General features: G+C 41.7%; 1 protein-coding gene across 4 annotated transcripts in view; it reads right to left on the bottom strand.

The window, feature by feature from the left end:
- Positions 1–1,345: 1,345 nt before the first annotated feature.
- The window catches only part of disp1 (dispatched homolog 1 (Drosophila)), an 84,700-nt gene continuing 72,071 nt past the window's right edge, over positions 1,346–13,974 (bottom strand). For all 4 annotated transcript variants that reach the window (XM_016679506.1, XM_007567747.2, XM_016679505.1 and 1 more), the window contains 8 exons: positions 11,063–11,092; positions 10,577–10,700; positions 9,815–9,942; positions 8,367–8,461; positions 7,251–7,348; positions 5,564–7,153; positions 4,045–4,308; positions 1,346–3,952 (listed from right to left, as the gene is read on the bottom strand). In XM_016679506.1, coding sequence (XP_016534992.1) covers positions 2,198–3,952; positions 4,045–4,308; positions 5,564–7,153; positions 7,251–7,348; positions 8,367–8,461; positions 9,815–9,942; positions 10,577–10,700; positions 11,063–11,092 — 4,084 coding nt within the window. In that variant the 3' untranslated portion in view covers positions 1,346–2,197. The remainder of the gene's footprint in view (positions 3,953–4,044; positions 4,309–5,563; positions 7,154–7,250; positions 7,349–8,366; positions 8,462–9,814; positions 9,943–10,576; positions 10,701–11,062; positions 11,093–13,974) is intronic.

The raw sequence follows: 13,974 nt of genomic DNA on the forward strand, positions 1-13,974 counted from the left end.
AGAGGCAAACAGTCAGCAGATTTTGTTCCAGCTTTTTCCCCAAATCTAAAAAGCATAAGTCATTTAAAATATAAATTTGTTTTGAGCAGCAAACCACCAGTGATGGCAACCGGCTTCTCGGTTTCTACGTGTTCTGTGCCAGAGCGTTGTCTCCGCGTAATTAAAGCTGTCTGCCGCAGCCGGCCTGTAAGTGCAGAGCGTTTCTGTCGGTAGATGTCATGACGTAATGTAATGAGACTCTCGGCACAGGGATGTTGTTCTCATCCATCTATTGATGCGTCTGTGTTGAAGGTTTCAGAAGATCCTCAAAAAGAGGCTTTGTGAATAAAACTGCACACGGATTTGGACTCCAGAATCACATAAATGCTTATGAAAAACTTAATTGCTGCGACGACTTATGACAGGTCTACACAAGAAGAAATCCCTGGTTGTACACTAAGAGGCTGAAAGGCACCAGCCTTTATTAGACAATGAAACAGGTGTACAGCTGTTATTCATCCTGACTCTTTACCTCGGGGATGATACCTTCTGGGAATACAAACAGTAACAGGACAATGGGGGTAAGAGAAAGCCTTTTAATCACACACTGCAGCTTTTATGTGAGACGTGTGAAGACTTGAGCAAAACCGGAGCTCTCGGAAATACAGAAGGTGACACATAAACCACCTTAAGCAGCTTGTGAAACATGGCACACTGGTACGATTGGCGTGATCATCGACCGAAAATGATAAGTGCACGTCCAGTGCCTTGCAAAAGTATTCATTCTCCTGAATTTTTTTCATGTTATCGTCATGTTCCAACCACAAACACCAAAGTATTTTACTGGGATTTATGTAATGGAATAACAGTAACTGCATTTCCGTTAACCATAGAATTGCGCAAATTGAAAATGCAAAAATAAATTTGCTCAATGGAAACACGGCAATTTTGAAAATACTCACTTTTTTCTAAAATGTTTTTGTGCTAGGATGAGGCATTATTTTTTTTTGGCCGCAACAAAATCTATATATTTTGCAAAACTTTTTTGCATGACCCAAGTGATGTGATCAACAATCGGTTGTTTCTACTGGCAGAAAAGACAAAGACAAAAGAAAGTAGCAGAAGAAAGATGGTTTGTTTGGGGGTTTTTTTTTAGACAATGCTCCACCAAAGCTCTCGTAGCATCTCAGTTTATAAAATGTTGTGCGTCATTTCAACATGTTGAATCCACAGATCTTCTGTGACATGGCCAAATGCCGCAAACGTAGCTGCTACCAAGTACATGGTGCTTGTCGCTCCAACGTGTGAGAAACACGCCTCTTCTCCTCTGATGGCTGATAGATGATGAGCGCTAGCACCATGGCTATGAACTATGAATTTATTTCATGTAACTGTTTACATCCATCGCTGCCATGATTTTTAATGACTTATCAAATGAACAAGCATATTTACATGTGATTTACAATTCTGTTTTTCCGGCATCAGCTGAATTTCGCAAATATTAGCGCATATTTCTAATGGAAAAGTGCAGCTAGTAAGTACAGCATAGTTGTGAAGTGGGATAAAACGGTTCAGTTCATCATCTGAAAATGGAAAAGGTACAGACAATGACCCTAAACAAACATAAGCTGCCTTTACTTTTATAATGGCCCAGTCAAAACTCTGGCTTAATTCAATGAAGAGTCTATGGCAAGACTTGAAAATGCATGTTAATAGATGCAGTTTCCAACCTGAGCTTGAGCAATTTTGCAAAGATGGATGCCCCCAGTTATTGGCAGAAAATGTTAAACAATTTATTATTTTTCCCCAATTTATAATCATACACTACTTAGAGGTTATCTATCACATAATTTCCCAATAAACTACATTCAAATTTGTGGATATCATGTGACTCCATGTGGAAAAGATCCAGGGGTTTGAATAGTTTTGCAAGACACCACAGTTCAGACACTACAGTGGGGTGTAGTGGTGGTGCAAATAGCTGCTAGTAAAGAGATGATCTATCTTTTACATGACACCGCATTATAAGTATGTTCCACTGGAAAAATGAAGTACTTAATCTGGCATGTGAAAAAGTGATAAGTAGAAAACAATAAAAAAAATCTTTCATAGTTCAGCTGGGATTTGGTGAAAACACACACCCAGCATCTAATGTGATTGCACAGAAATGTGTGAGTCATTTTTGGGCTATTGCTATTTCGCCGATTTTACCCATGAATCAGCATAAGCTTTCAGAGGACGGCTGAGTGTTCACTGCAACAGGAGGCACACTGGCTTCGCTTTTTGGCAAGCTAAACTCTGAAACTGAATTGCACTTCACTTTCAACGTCCTGTTAAAACAGTAGAGTCTCTTTGGAGAGGCGGAGGACGCCTGCGCTCTTTTTGAGTTCCGTTTGCACTTTTTCACACTTTGCTCCCGTGTGACGGGAATACTTTCAGGCCTCTCCTGGTTACCAGGGATTTTATGACAAACGTCAATGTCTGTGATTAAGTCTGTATTAATGGCAGATGCAGGGTTTTTATCACAGCAGTGTTCGCTTTCCTTTGTCCTCTGGTTTTCATGATGAGCTGTTAGTGCAGTGGGACTGAGACACTGGCCATTGGGTCGCGTTGAGACTTGGGAGCTCCCATTCTGGGTACTGTCAGGACTTAAATGTTTCGTCTCTTTGTCTGGAGTCTGTGGAGCAGATGGTGACCCCGAAGCTTGGCCGGTGTCCTGGTTTGAGGGTGGTTGGACACAGTACTTCCTGAGATAGCAGGTATGGGCCGGTCCCTGCCTGTGGCCCACTGCTCTGCCCTGTGAGCAGTGATGGAAATGGGTGAGGGGGCAGTGGACGTAGTGAACACAGCAGTCCATGTGTGAATAGACCGCGTCCACGTTTGGAGGCAACAGGGCTGCATTCTGTTTGGTCCTGGCGGTACCTGAGAGATGGAGAAGCTGAGGGGTGGGGGGGCAGGAAGGGGAGTCCTGGGGAGGCACAGTGCAGGAATGCGGGTCCCACTGCTGTAGAAGCTGGGATGGGGGGTCTACACATGTGCAGTTGTTGGGAGTGTAGTGGCACCTGGATGGCGTAGGGAGTGAGGTAACGAGCCCATTTTCTGGCCGTGTTTTTCTGCCTGTATCATTGCTGTGAATGTGTGGTATAGACATGGTGTGGTTAGCATGAGAAGGGGCTCCATTACAGAACCGAGTGCCCAGTTCTTCCTCCGCCTCTTCTTTCTCTCCTGGTTTAACTCCAGTTTTCTGACAGGATGCCAACGGCTCCAGCTCGTAATGCTCTGCCTCTCCGCCCCTGCTGTCCAGCTGATACTTCCCCTCAGGAGAGGGGCTTGAGGGTGCGTCTTCACTGAAGGCCTGGCACTGCAGCTTCTTGGGCAGGGGAATCTGACCGCAGGTGCCCTGGGGTCCGAGGCAGCAGCACATGCACTGAAAGAAGAAGGTAGCAAAAGCCCAACTTATGCACATGATGAGCATCATGAATGTGCCCAACTGGGTGTAGGCCAGGACCGTTGATGGCATCATCATCGCTCCGGCAACAAAGGTGGTCACTGCCGCCATGGCGATTGCAGAGCCCATCCGGCTAAGGGAGAAGATCACTTTCCCTTCCCGGCCGGGTTCTGGAGCGAGCCTGTAAGCGACACCATAGTGGACGGCAAAGTCCACGGACAAACCCACGGCAACCGAGATGGTGACGGACTCAAGGACGTTCAGCTCCCAGCCCAACAACACCAGGGAGCCCACTGTGACAAATATGGTCCCGGCTATAGACAAGATGGCGTACAGACTGATGATGACATTCCAGGTGGTTAGCAGCATGACGCTGAAAGCCACTGTCACAGATAGCGCCATGGCAACCAGAGTGCCACCAGACAGACTGTCTTGGAGGTCATAGAATTCCAGGTTGCTGACAAACCAGCCATGGCTGAGACCCTCTGGGGCGAAGCGGAGCTCCTCTGTGATCCAGGCATCCACCTAAAATATAAACATGATATCAGAGGCAAAATCTTAGTCTGAGTATAAAGTACTCTCACACAAATTAATTATGAGATAATAATGAACACTACCTCACGATAGAACTGGTACATCTTCTCATAAGCCAGAGTGAAGAGGTAGGTACTCTGAAACTCCAAAACGATGGCTCTGATGGTGTCGTTGATGTCAAATCGAGGTCCGGGGGTCTTGCTGTCCAGATGGTAGCTTGTGCTTCGGTCCAGCTCCATAATGGCTCTTTTGATGCACAACTGAAAAACATCCTTCTTATAGGGAAAGGTAGACTGACTGCAGCAAGGGTAGACTGAGGTCTCTTCACAGTCCTGGTTCTCCATCCACTATTAGAGTAGAACACATACTATAAGGTATCTGTTCAACGATGGGTCTGTACACGCAGTGTCTGACAATAAGTCATATGCCTTAAAATCTTCATAAGGATTACAAGAACAAACTGGATTTTATTGGAATTTTAAGTGATAAGGCCAAACAAAGTTGTACATAATTGTGAAGCAGAAATTGTTCTCCAGTCTCAAGCTATGAGACTTTTCGGTAACACTTTATTTGAAGGGGGTTGAATAAGACTGACAGGACACTGTCAGAAACACCTGTCATGAACATGAATAAGCCTTCATGAATATTTATGACTGTTGTCATAAAGTGTCATTCGGTAAATTATGACACTTTTAATACAAAGTTGACATTATTCAAAATGTCTTTGTTATGACAACTTGACATTAGCCAAGAAATCATTACTGTTTAAACTTTACCTTTAATAACATAAAGTTACCTAATTTTTAAAGTGCAATCAATAATACTTTTATAACAAATTTATATCAGTAATGATTTCTCCCTCCATCTTCTATGTCATCTGACCAGAGGACCTTCTTCTTCTCCAAACAGGATTTCTTACCGTCTTCCTTTAATAATAGATTGTTCTCGCCACTCTTCCATGAAGGCTAGGTTTGTTGAGTGAATGACTAATAACTGGCCTGATGAAAGATTGCTTGACCTGAGCTGCCGATCTCTGTAGCTCCCCCAAAATTACCATGGTGCTGTCAGTTTAGGTGGGCGGCCATATCTTTGTACTAGGTTTGCAGCTGTGCCATCTTCATTTCATTTACAGATGATGGACTATACAGATCTCTGTTAGATCTTCAGAGTTTGTTGTAGAACCCAACCCTGCTCTAAACTTCTCCACAACTTCCTCCCTGACCTGTCTGTTGTGTTCCTTGGTTTTCATGATGCTTATTGTTCTTTAGCAAACCTCTTTACAGATCAGCTGGATTTACACTGATGGCAAAGTTCACTAAATTACACTAAAAATTACACTAAAATGTTTAGTCATTAGGTAACGTCAGAAGGTGACAGGTTGTGTAGGATTTTATTTAGAGCTGTCAGAGTAAAAGAAGCAGAATAAAAATTTATAACATTTCATATTTTTCTCTCTATACAAATTTGAAAAGTATGACTTTCAATTCACTCCACAATCATGCACTTTTATTGTTGGTTTATTACCTAAAATTCAAATAAAACACATTGAAGTAATGAAAAAGGACAAAATCCATGACACTGTGTAGGAGAGGCGGTACTGACCTGTTTGAATGTCTCGATGAAGCAGCTAGTGAAGTCCTGATCTTCTGACTGAAAGACAAAGCTTTGGTTCCTAAGCTTCTGGCAGAAGTTAAGGATCCACAGTTGAGATGCTGGGCTGGCTATGTTAAAGCTGCTGTCCAGCATCAGCTTCCCCTTGTTCTTGGGGTTCAGGGGGTCTCCGTTATCCTCTGGTGTAACCCCCCAGATGATCGTGATGGGCATGTGGAGGTCCTCGCCGTGGTTAACTCTCTCGAACATGAAGAGCTTTTTGTACTCAGCGTCATAGCGCTCGAAAGGGTGAGAGGAACGGAACACCTGAAACTCGGCCAGCTCCAGGGACGGCAGTTTCATCTTGGGGTTCACGCAGACCACGTAAGCGCCGCCGACCGTGATGGCAAGGAACCAGAAGAGCCAGAGGTAGCGCAGTTTGATGACAACGCAGGGCAGCACCTTCTCAAAGAAGATCCGTGATCCCTCGGAGACGGTGAACAGGCATTTGTGGATCTTGTGGCAAACGGCAGCCCAGAAGACCTGCGTGAAGCAGTTTCCCTGATGCTGCTGTGGGGGCTTGGAACAGATGAACAGGTTGGGCAGGTAGCGCTCATGTAGCACCACGACAGCAGGGAGCCACGTCACCATCAGGATGTAGTTGACTAAGATGGCAGTGCCGGCGTAGACCCCGAAGCAGCGTATGGCGGTGATGTTGCTGACGTAGTTGGCATAAAATGCGGCAGCGGTGGTGAAGCTGGTGACAAACATTGAGAGGGCGGCGTGGTGCAGGGTCACGCTTACCGTCTCCGACAACTCGGCGTGCGGTTTGTCAAACTTGGTGTAGTTCCACACGTCGCAAAGAACAAACGCGTCGTCGGCCCCGATCCCTACCAGGATGATGAGGGCAGTGAGGTTCATGAAAGGGAAGAACTCAAAGTTAAAGACCATTCGGTAAAGAAAGTAGGAGACGATCAGCGAACTGATGATGGCAATTATTGTCATCAGAGTGATGAAAACTGAGCGTGTGTACACACACATGACCAGCAGGACTATGACTATCGCGATAGCGGGGTACAACGTGTCAGTGAGGAGGTAGTCCTGGAAGAGGTCGTGTTTGATTCCGAACTCAATTCCTGTGACGGTGGTGATCCCGTCAGAGGAGTTCCAGTTCTCAAAGTTGTCCAGATAGATGTTCATCATGGACTCTCCTTTCTCTGTGGGAGAGAACAACATGCTGTACTTGAGCACTGGAGGATGCTCCACACTCTTTGGGCTCAGGAAGTCTTTGTCCACCAGGAAGTGAAGGATCTGGTACACGGCGTTGTACTTTGTGCACTTCCGGGGCACGCTGGCACATTTCAGCTGATCTTTGCGACGTAGCGCCATGTCCCAGCAATCAGGTCCAAGCGTGCCATTATGGTAGTACTTAGCGCACGATCGCAAGATCTTGAGAGTGTGGGACACGTCCCGCTCTGTGATCTTCTGGCAGGACGACTTGTTAGTGAGGACAGCTATGTAGTTGCCCAGTGTCCAGCTTGGACAACAGGAGACGTTATTGGTGCGCTGACAGAGATTCAGGTAATCACGGTGGGAGCGCACCTGTGAAGCACACGAAAAGTAAACACAGACAAAAAGAGGGTAACACTAACACAGCATGGAGATAACAGTGAAGGGTTCCACTGTTTAGTGGACTTACTCTTGTGTTGTCCTGGCTGCACATTGATTTGATGGCCTGAATATTCCACAGACTTTTTCTTTCGGCCGACGCAAACACTAGTCTGGAATAACTGTCACCTGCAGAAAGTTAGAAAAATCATCTCAACTCTAAGAAGAAACCATCTGAAAGACAAAAAATCATTCAAAACTCATTTTCTCAACTGCCTTTCACAGTACTAGTTTTGAACACAACATGTACAAAATTTGTTGAAGATCATCCAGAGTCATTTTTTAGTCTGAGGAGGATGGGTGTGCTTTTCTTATACTTTGTCACATTATAAGTAGGGATGCACCTATCCACTTTTTTCACTTCTGATGCTGATACAAAAAAAACACAGAACTGAATTGACATAAAATGTTTCTTTTTTTTTAAACACCGAAATAATTGTACTTACAAATATATATAATAACTCTGCACTAATATAGCACACTTAAATACATCCATCATACCTTCACAAGTATAGCCAAACATGTAAAAACAATATAACTTGAATTTGTTCAGTCAGTGCAATTAAAAGTGCAACGTAAAATAAATAAACTGACCAAAACAACAGGTTGACTACTCGGTCAAACATAGAAAAATAAACTGCAACAGACATTCTTTCAAATAGTTCAGAAAGTGCAATTAGGAATTCTAGATAAAATAATTAAAATCAATGTAAAATAAATAATAAAGAATGACATCGCGCAAAGCATAGAATTAGACTGAATAGATCTGTCCTTATGCGTCGAGCACATTTTCACTGATACTCAGTCTAGAAACTTTTTTCAATATTGGGACCAATACAGATATTTATCAGATCGGTGTCTCTCTAGTTACAAACTTAAAAATATTTTGTTGGGATTTATTAGATAAAACACAAAGTGGGGAGTAATAGTGAAGTGAAAGGAATATTTAGGAGAAGCTGAGAAATAAGTGTTGAATAAAACACATTCATAATTATCCTATCACTATAAAACTATCCTTTACTTTGTGTGGTTCTATTACACAGCTCCAAAACAAGGACACTGAAGTTTAGTGAATAAAATGCAAAAACTTTAGCACAGCACTGTACCCAAAGTTTTAGTGCTCCCTTATCTGTATAGCTAATCTTACCTGGTATGTCACAGAAGAACTCTTTGCTGAAGTCCCACTCAACCTCCCGCTTGTCTCTTTCAAAGTGGTCATCTGACCACCGAGGTTCCTGGTGACTGGAAAACAGTAGCAGGAGATTCACTCTGTTAGATTCAGCTGGTAAGCAACATTCTGGTCAATTTTAGAAATGAGAAGGAAAAAAACAATGTAATTCTCCATCCATTTGGGTTAAAATTTGAACTAAATTCAACTGAAAACTGAAATACTAAACTGAAAAAGATGGGATTTATGCAAAAAAAAAAAATCATTTTCTTAGTCCCACTAAATGTTAATTGAAATTTCTGTCAACTCAGCTGATCAGATAAGCGTTCAATGGAACCTTGTTCAGATATATTCCTCTCGTTTTTTGTAGTTGAACACAAAAATTACAAAGCTGAAACGTTCCATTTTTGCCATAAGTTCATCATCCTGTAGTAATGTAGAAATACTTATGGGTACACCTGGAAACTTCAGCAACGTGAAAAGTGAAAGAGGGTAGAAGTTGAAGTCAGCCATCAGGAACAGAATACTGCAGTCATTATAATCAGAATAATTACCCTGAGTGAGCTGGGACTAGAAATGTATTTGAGACTATGCAACTATTGTGAATCTCTGTGCTTTGAGCAAAAACATCATGGTCTGTTGACTTTAGATTTTCTCTGCTTCTTTGCTATGATCACTGATTAATTATTCATACTAGGAAAAGAGATAAAGTCTGTTTGAGGGAGCAGTTAATGTAAAACAGGGTTTATTTTAAACCAAACTAAATATTTATAGACTTGATATCTTAACATGGCTTCAGCATTTTGCATCAACAGTTATAGTGGATACTGAAGCACATAGTAGAAAAACATCAGTCTACTATGTATGTTCTAAATATTGCAGAGCCTAAAGTTAGAGGCCAATTTGCATGTTTTAATGTGTGTAATAAAATGACATTGTTGTTGGGCAATGTAGACACTAGAGGGCAGGTTAGCTGAATTAGCATCTGAGTTCAGAGATATGTGTCAAAAAACAGCAAACATCGCAATGTGCCAGAAACATTACAAACATGGTACAAAGTCACAAAAAAGGTGCATAGTGGAAGGTGGTGGGCTTTAGATAAATGGCAGCATGTGGCTGAAGAGGTCATGCTGGCGCCATCTTCTGTGTTTCTTTTGTTGATCTCATGTGAGTGATACAGCATCACTGTCCCCATGGTTACCAGCGACATTGTTCCATTCTCTCTCTCCCATCAAAAACAGACTAAACACACGTCTCAGTATTTTCCTTTGAAAAGGCTGTACTTCCTCTGATTTCATTCTAAAGCCCTCGTCGATACTAAAAGAAGCTAACTTGGAGTCTTCTTTCTTCAGTGACAACCTCCACACTAAAGAGTGTTGTTGTCAGCATGATTGGGCAGCTCATGTGCAAGATGTGTGAGGGGTTACCTTTTGGCTTGCTCGTCCGCATATTTGAAGGGATAGTTGGCCAGTGTGGCTTTGTAGCCTGTATTCTTCACCATGTTGTTCCATGTGACCAGCCGCTGGCCAATGGCAGTTCCCCGAGGCTCAAACCCCTTTCGGGAAAAAGAAAGACTTAGCGAAACGTTTTTTTAAATTAAAAAAATCCTGATGCCACCCGAAAGGGTTAAATATTCAAACGCTATTTACAGCAGTGCAGAAAAACAACTCAGCATGTCATTAGCTGCATTTACATTGACCATATTATTGTGGTCAATAATATGGTCAAATTTATTGGAATTTCGAAAATAAATTGACTTAATGGAAATATGCCAATTTTCGAAATTGTATAAAAATTAGTGCATTTTGCAGCACTTTTCACATCATCCGAGTCATGTGATGAACTACCGGATGTTGGTACTGGCTGAAAAGAGAGAAAATACGACAGGAAGTGGTAGGAGAATGATGGGGTTGCACGTTTTTTAATGATGTGTCACATGAAGAAACATATTCACCTGTGATTTTAATTGCATTTCTTATTTAATGGAAACACCATAATTGTGAAATTATGCTTCCCCCCCTCCCCCAACATTAGTGGAGCATTAACACAGCTGACCATTAACATTTGTAATGGAAATGCAACTACAGTCCACTGAAGATGAGGAGATGAAAGGTTTCTAAAACCTTCTTTGTTTGGCAAGAAACCTTTAACTCCATTATAAAAGGAGAACACAATGTGTCTGTACTCACCAGGAGCGGGTCGGAGAAATCTGGCAGGTCGGGCACCAGGACTCCCACCAGCGCACAAATCACAATGAGCACCGTACACACTCCCAGCACAACCACTGGCCAATCAGCTATCAGCTCAGAATAACTGGAAACATGACAGAAATCTAATCAGCCTACTTTACATCCAGACTTTTGGGAAGTCTTCCCCCCCCTTCCCTATGGACAGCCGGCAAAACATGAGTCTCTTCTCCGAAACACTCTTCCTGCTATACGTTAGGCTGCAGAAGAATGGACAGATGAGGTGATCCAAGCTGCTGGTTACTGGAGGCCAGGTACAGGGAGAAATACAACTCCCTCCTCCAACTCTCATGAGTCACTGCTAAGGAATGATGGCTCCAGAAGAGCAGTGATGGATGGATGACAGGACCAAAGGAAAGGAGGGGAGGAGGAGAGTTTCGCAAAAACCAGAACATTGACAGAGAAGAAACTGTTTTTGGCAGGTCTTACCTTTTGGGGAATCGAAAGGGCCTTGCAGGGCTGAAAAACAGAAAGGAGGAGATAAATCAAGTTTACATCCTGGAGTCAAAGCAACAGCCAATCAAAAACAGACCTGTGGAGACTTTAGAGAAAGAGTGGACAGCCTGTCCTCAGCAGCAGAGGTCTGTTCCAGCGTGGGTCCTGGACCACTGCTGTCAAAAGTCATTTCCAGCTAACTTCTCACCAGACTTTGCTGCAGTGTTCAGCTGGTGTTACTAATATACAGACACCCAAGGTACAGACATCAACTCTATGAACGGACAGACAGCTAAGACCAGGATTAATCAAAAACCCCTTCGAGCACGCCTGCAGATTTACATTTCAGTTTCTGTCTTTAATCGGTGCAGGGCTGAAACAATTCCTTGGATTAATGGTGAGGAATTGATTCTTAAAATAATCAACAACTAAACTTAGTAATTTATTAATCGTTAACTACAGTACACAGACTCAGAAAAGGCCATTTGCTGAAGGAACAATGTTCTCAGAGCAGTAATGAAGCCAAAACTGTATAAAAAAAATCTATACATTTTGCATTTAAGTTAAGAAAAATTTTAAAAACTGTGGATTTGGTTTCAACCTAGTTCAAATTCTGTAAAAATAATATCTAGTTATTAATTGGTAATCTAAAAATTAATAAATAACGGAAGTAAGAAGCATTGTTAAAAATACAGAAATATTTTTTAGCTGTAGATGCAAATGCTGCAAATGATCAAGCTTTAACTAAAGGTTGAGGTTATTGCATTTTAGGCAATAAAATGTTTATTGCCAAAAATAATTATATATATATATGTATATATATATATTTATGAATTGAATTATTTGTTTCTTTGCATCTTTGTGTTTTTCTAATATGGCATTAAAAGGCTTAAATGAAAAATCTTCTTCCACTGTTTTTTTTAACCATTTATCTTATATGACAAAGTTCAATGTCTGAATGGCTCCTTGTCATCACCCTAATCTTTAGCTCCCTCCACAGACTGTCAAGTCATAACTCTAACTGGGCATCTTTAAAATGTTGATAAAATTTCCAGTCAGAAGAAATACCTTAAACATAAATCTCTCATGAGTCCAAATATTTAATATAGACCTAAAAAAATGAATCTCTACATTTTTAATATACTTTTGAGACTCTGCTCTGAACCTCAAAGTGAATACAATCACCAATATTCACTACAAACTCAAAAACTGCAAAATCTACAGTTTTCCCAAAACTATTCATTGGGCCAGCAAATGTGTAAGACGGTGTTCTAGTGAGATGAGATCATAAATGGCCAACAGTAAAATGCTTAAAATGGTGAAAACTAAAACTACACATGGCCCTGCACTTCCCGTCAACACCCTAAAACACGGTGGTGGAAACGTCATGCAGTGGGGAGCCATTTGAACTATAGGGAAAAGAAAGTAATTGAAGCTAAATACAGAACATTAACCACAGTGAAATGTTTTGCATAAAGCATATCAGAGTTTCCCAGGTGTATTACAAGTCTGTATTACAAGGCTTTATTTTAAATAGGGTTCTTTATACAGTGACAGTAAAGACAGAGTAAGCTAGGTTTATAGTTGATGCATTGAATTGCACCTGCCTGTTGGCCTCACTATTATTTCCAAATTATGATTCCTCATCATGCACCTCTAAGATTTTAGAACATTTTTCAGCACAAGAACACAGTGGGATGCTGGTGGATTGCTCTAGTCTTGCTCTAGTCTTCTCTGGTGGAAACCCTCCACATTCATGTGCTGGAATGGCTCAGTCAAAGCTCGGTACTAAATCCTAATGAAAATCTGGGGCAAGACATAAAAAAAAGAAAAAGAAAAACACATTTTTCATCGACAGACTTCATTAAAGTTTGATCTATTTCACACAGAAGGTTAAGGAAAACTGTCAGTCTCTACATCTGCGTAACTGGTAGAAACTTACCCTGGAAGACTGGCAGGTAGGACCGCAGCAAAATCTGCTTCTACATTTATTATTCTGAGACAACTGTCAAGTGGATGGATTAGATTTACAAAATAGAAGTATTAAAGTAGAGATGGTGGAACACACATCACACTTTTCTGATTTTTATTCGTAAAACATTTTTGGAAACCATGTTTTCATTTTCCTTTTGCTTGTCAATCTATCTGGTAATTAAAGTCCTATAAACCTTCTGAAAATCAACAGAGCCCATATTCCCAATGTGCAGTGTTAGTGAAATGTTATCTACTACTGACTAATAGCCCTTTGTGACATTGTGGTATTGACCCCAAAATGCACACGCAAACACACAGAAGGCTTTTAGCTGCTAAAGATTTATCTGGACATCTCTTCAACTCCTCCAGAGAGCAGCGGGAGATATGTGTGTGTGTGTGTGTGTGTGTGTGTGATGGGAAGGGGGTGTTGGTGTTTGTGCGTCTGGTATGCTAACAGCAAAAGTGGAAGAGGGAATGCGTGTGTGTGTGTGTGTGCTAGAGGAAGTAGGAAAATCAGATATGACCACCTGATCACAGCGGGGCACCAGGAGATAAGGGGACTGGGATAAAATGGTTGACAGAAGAGGGAAAAGTGTCTGAGGGGGAAACGGCAGAGGGAGGAGCGGGACAAAAACCTCTCTGTTCAAGTCCCCTGAGAACTTTTAGGTCATCAAACTTTAGTTCAATCAATGGAGCAGTTTGTGTCTGGATTAACGGCTAAAAGCAGCCAAATTTGTCATTAAACTGGAACATCTGAGACGTGATAGTTAGAGCTAGTATAAATCAAAACCAAACTGAGAAATATAAGCGTTGAAATCATTCTGAAAATTCCACCCAAAATACAACCACTTTGGGTTATGCTTTCTTGTTTTGTTCGAAAAATTGGAAGAATTTTGATTTATCACGATTTCATTTAAACTCCAGTTAATGAT

The sequence above is a fragment of the Poecilia formosa genome, unplaced genomic scaffold, assembly GCF_000485575.1.
Source record: "Poecilia formosa unplaced genomic scaffold, Poecilia_formosa-5.1.2 Scaffold213, whole genome shotgun sequence".
Classification (NCBI taxonomy): Eukaryota; Metazoa; Chordata; class Actinopteri; order Cyprinodontiformes; family Poeciliidae; genus Poecilia; species Poecilia formosa.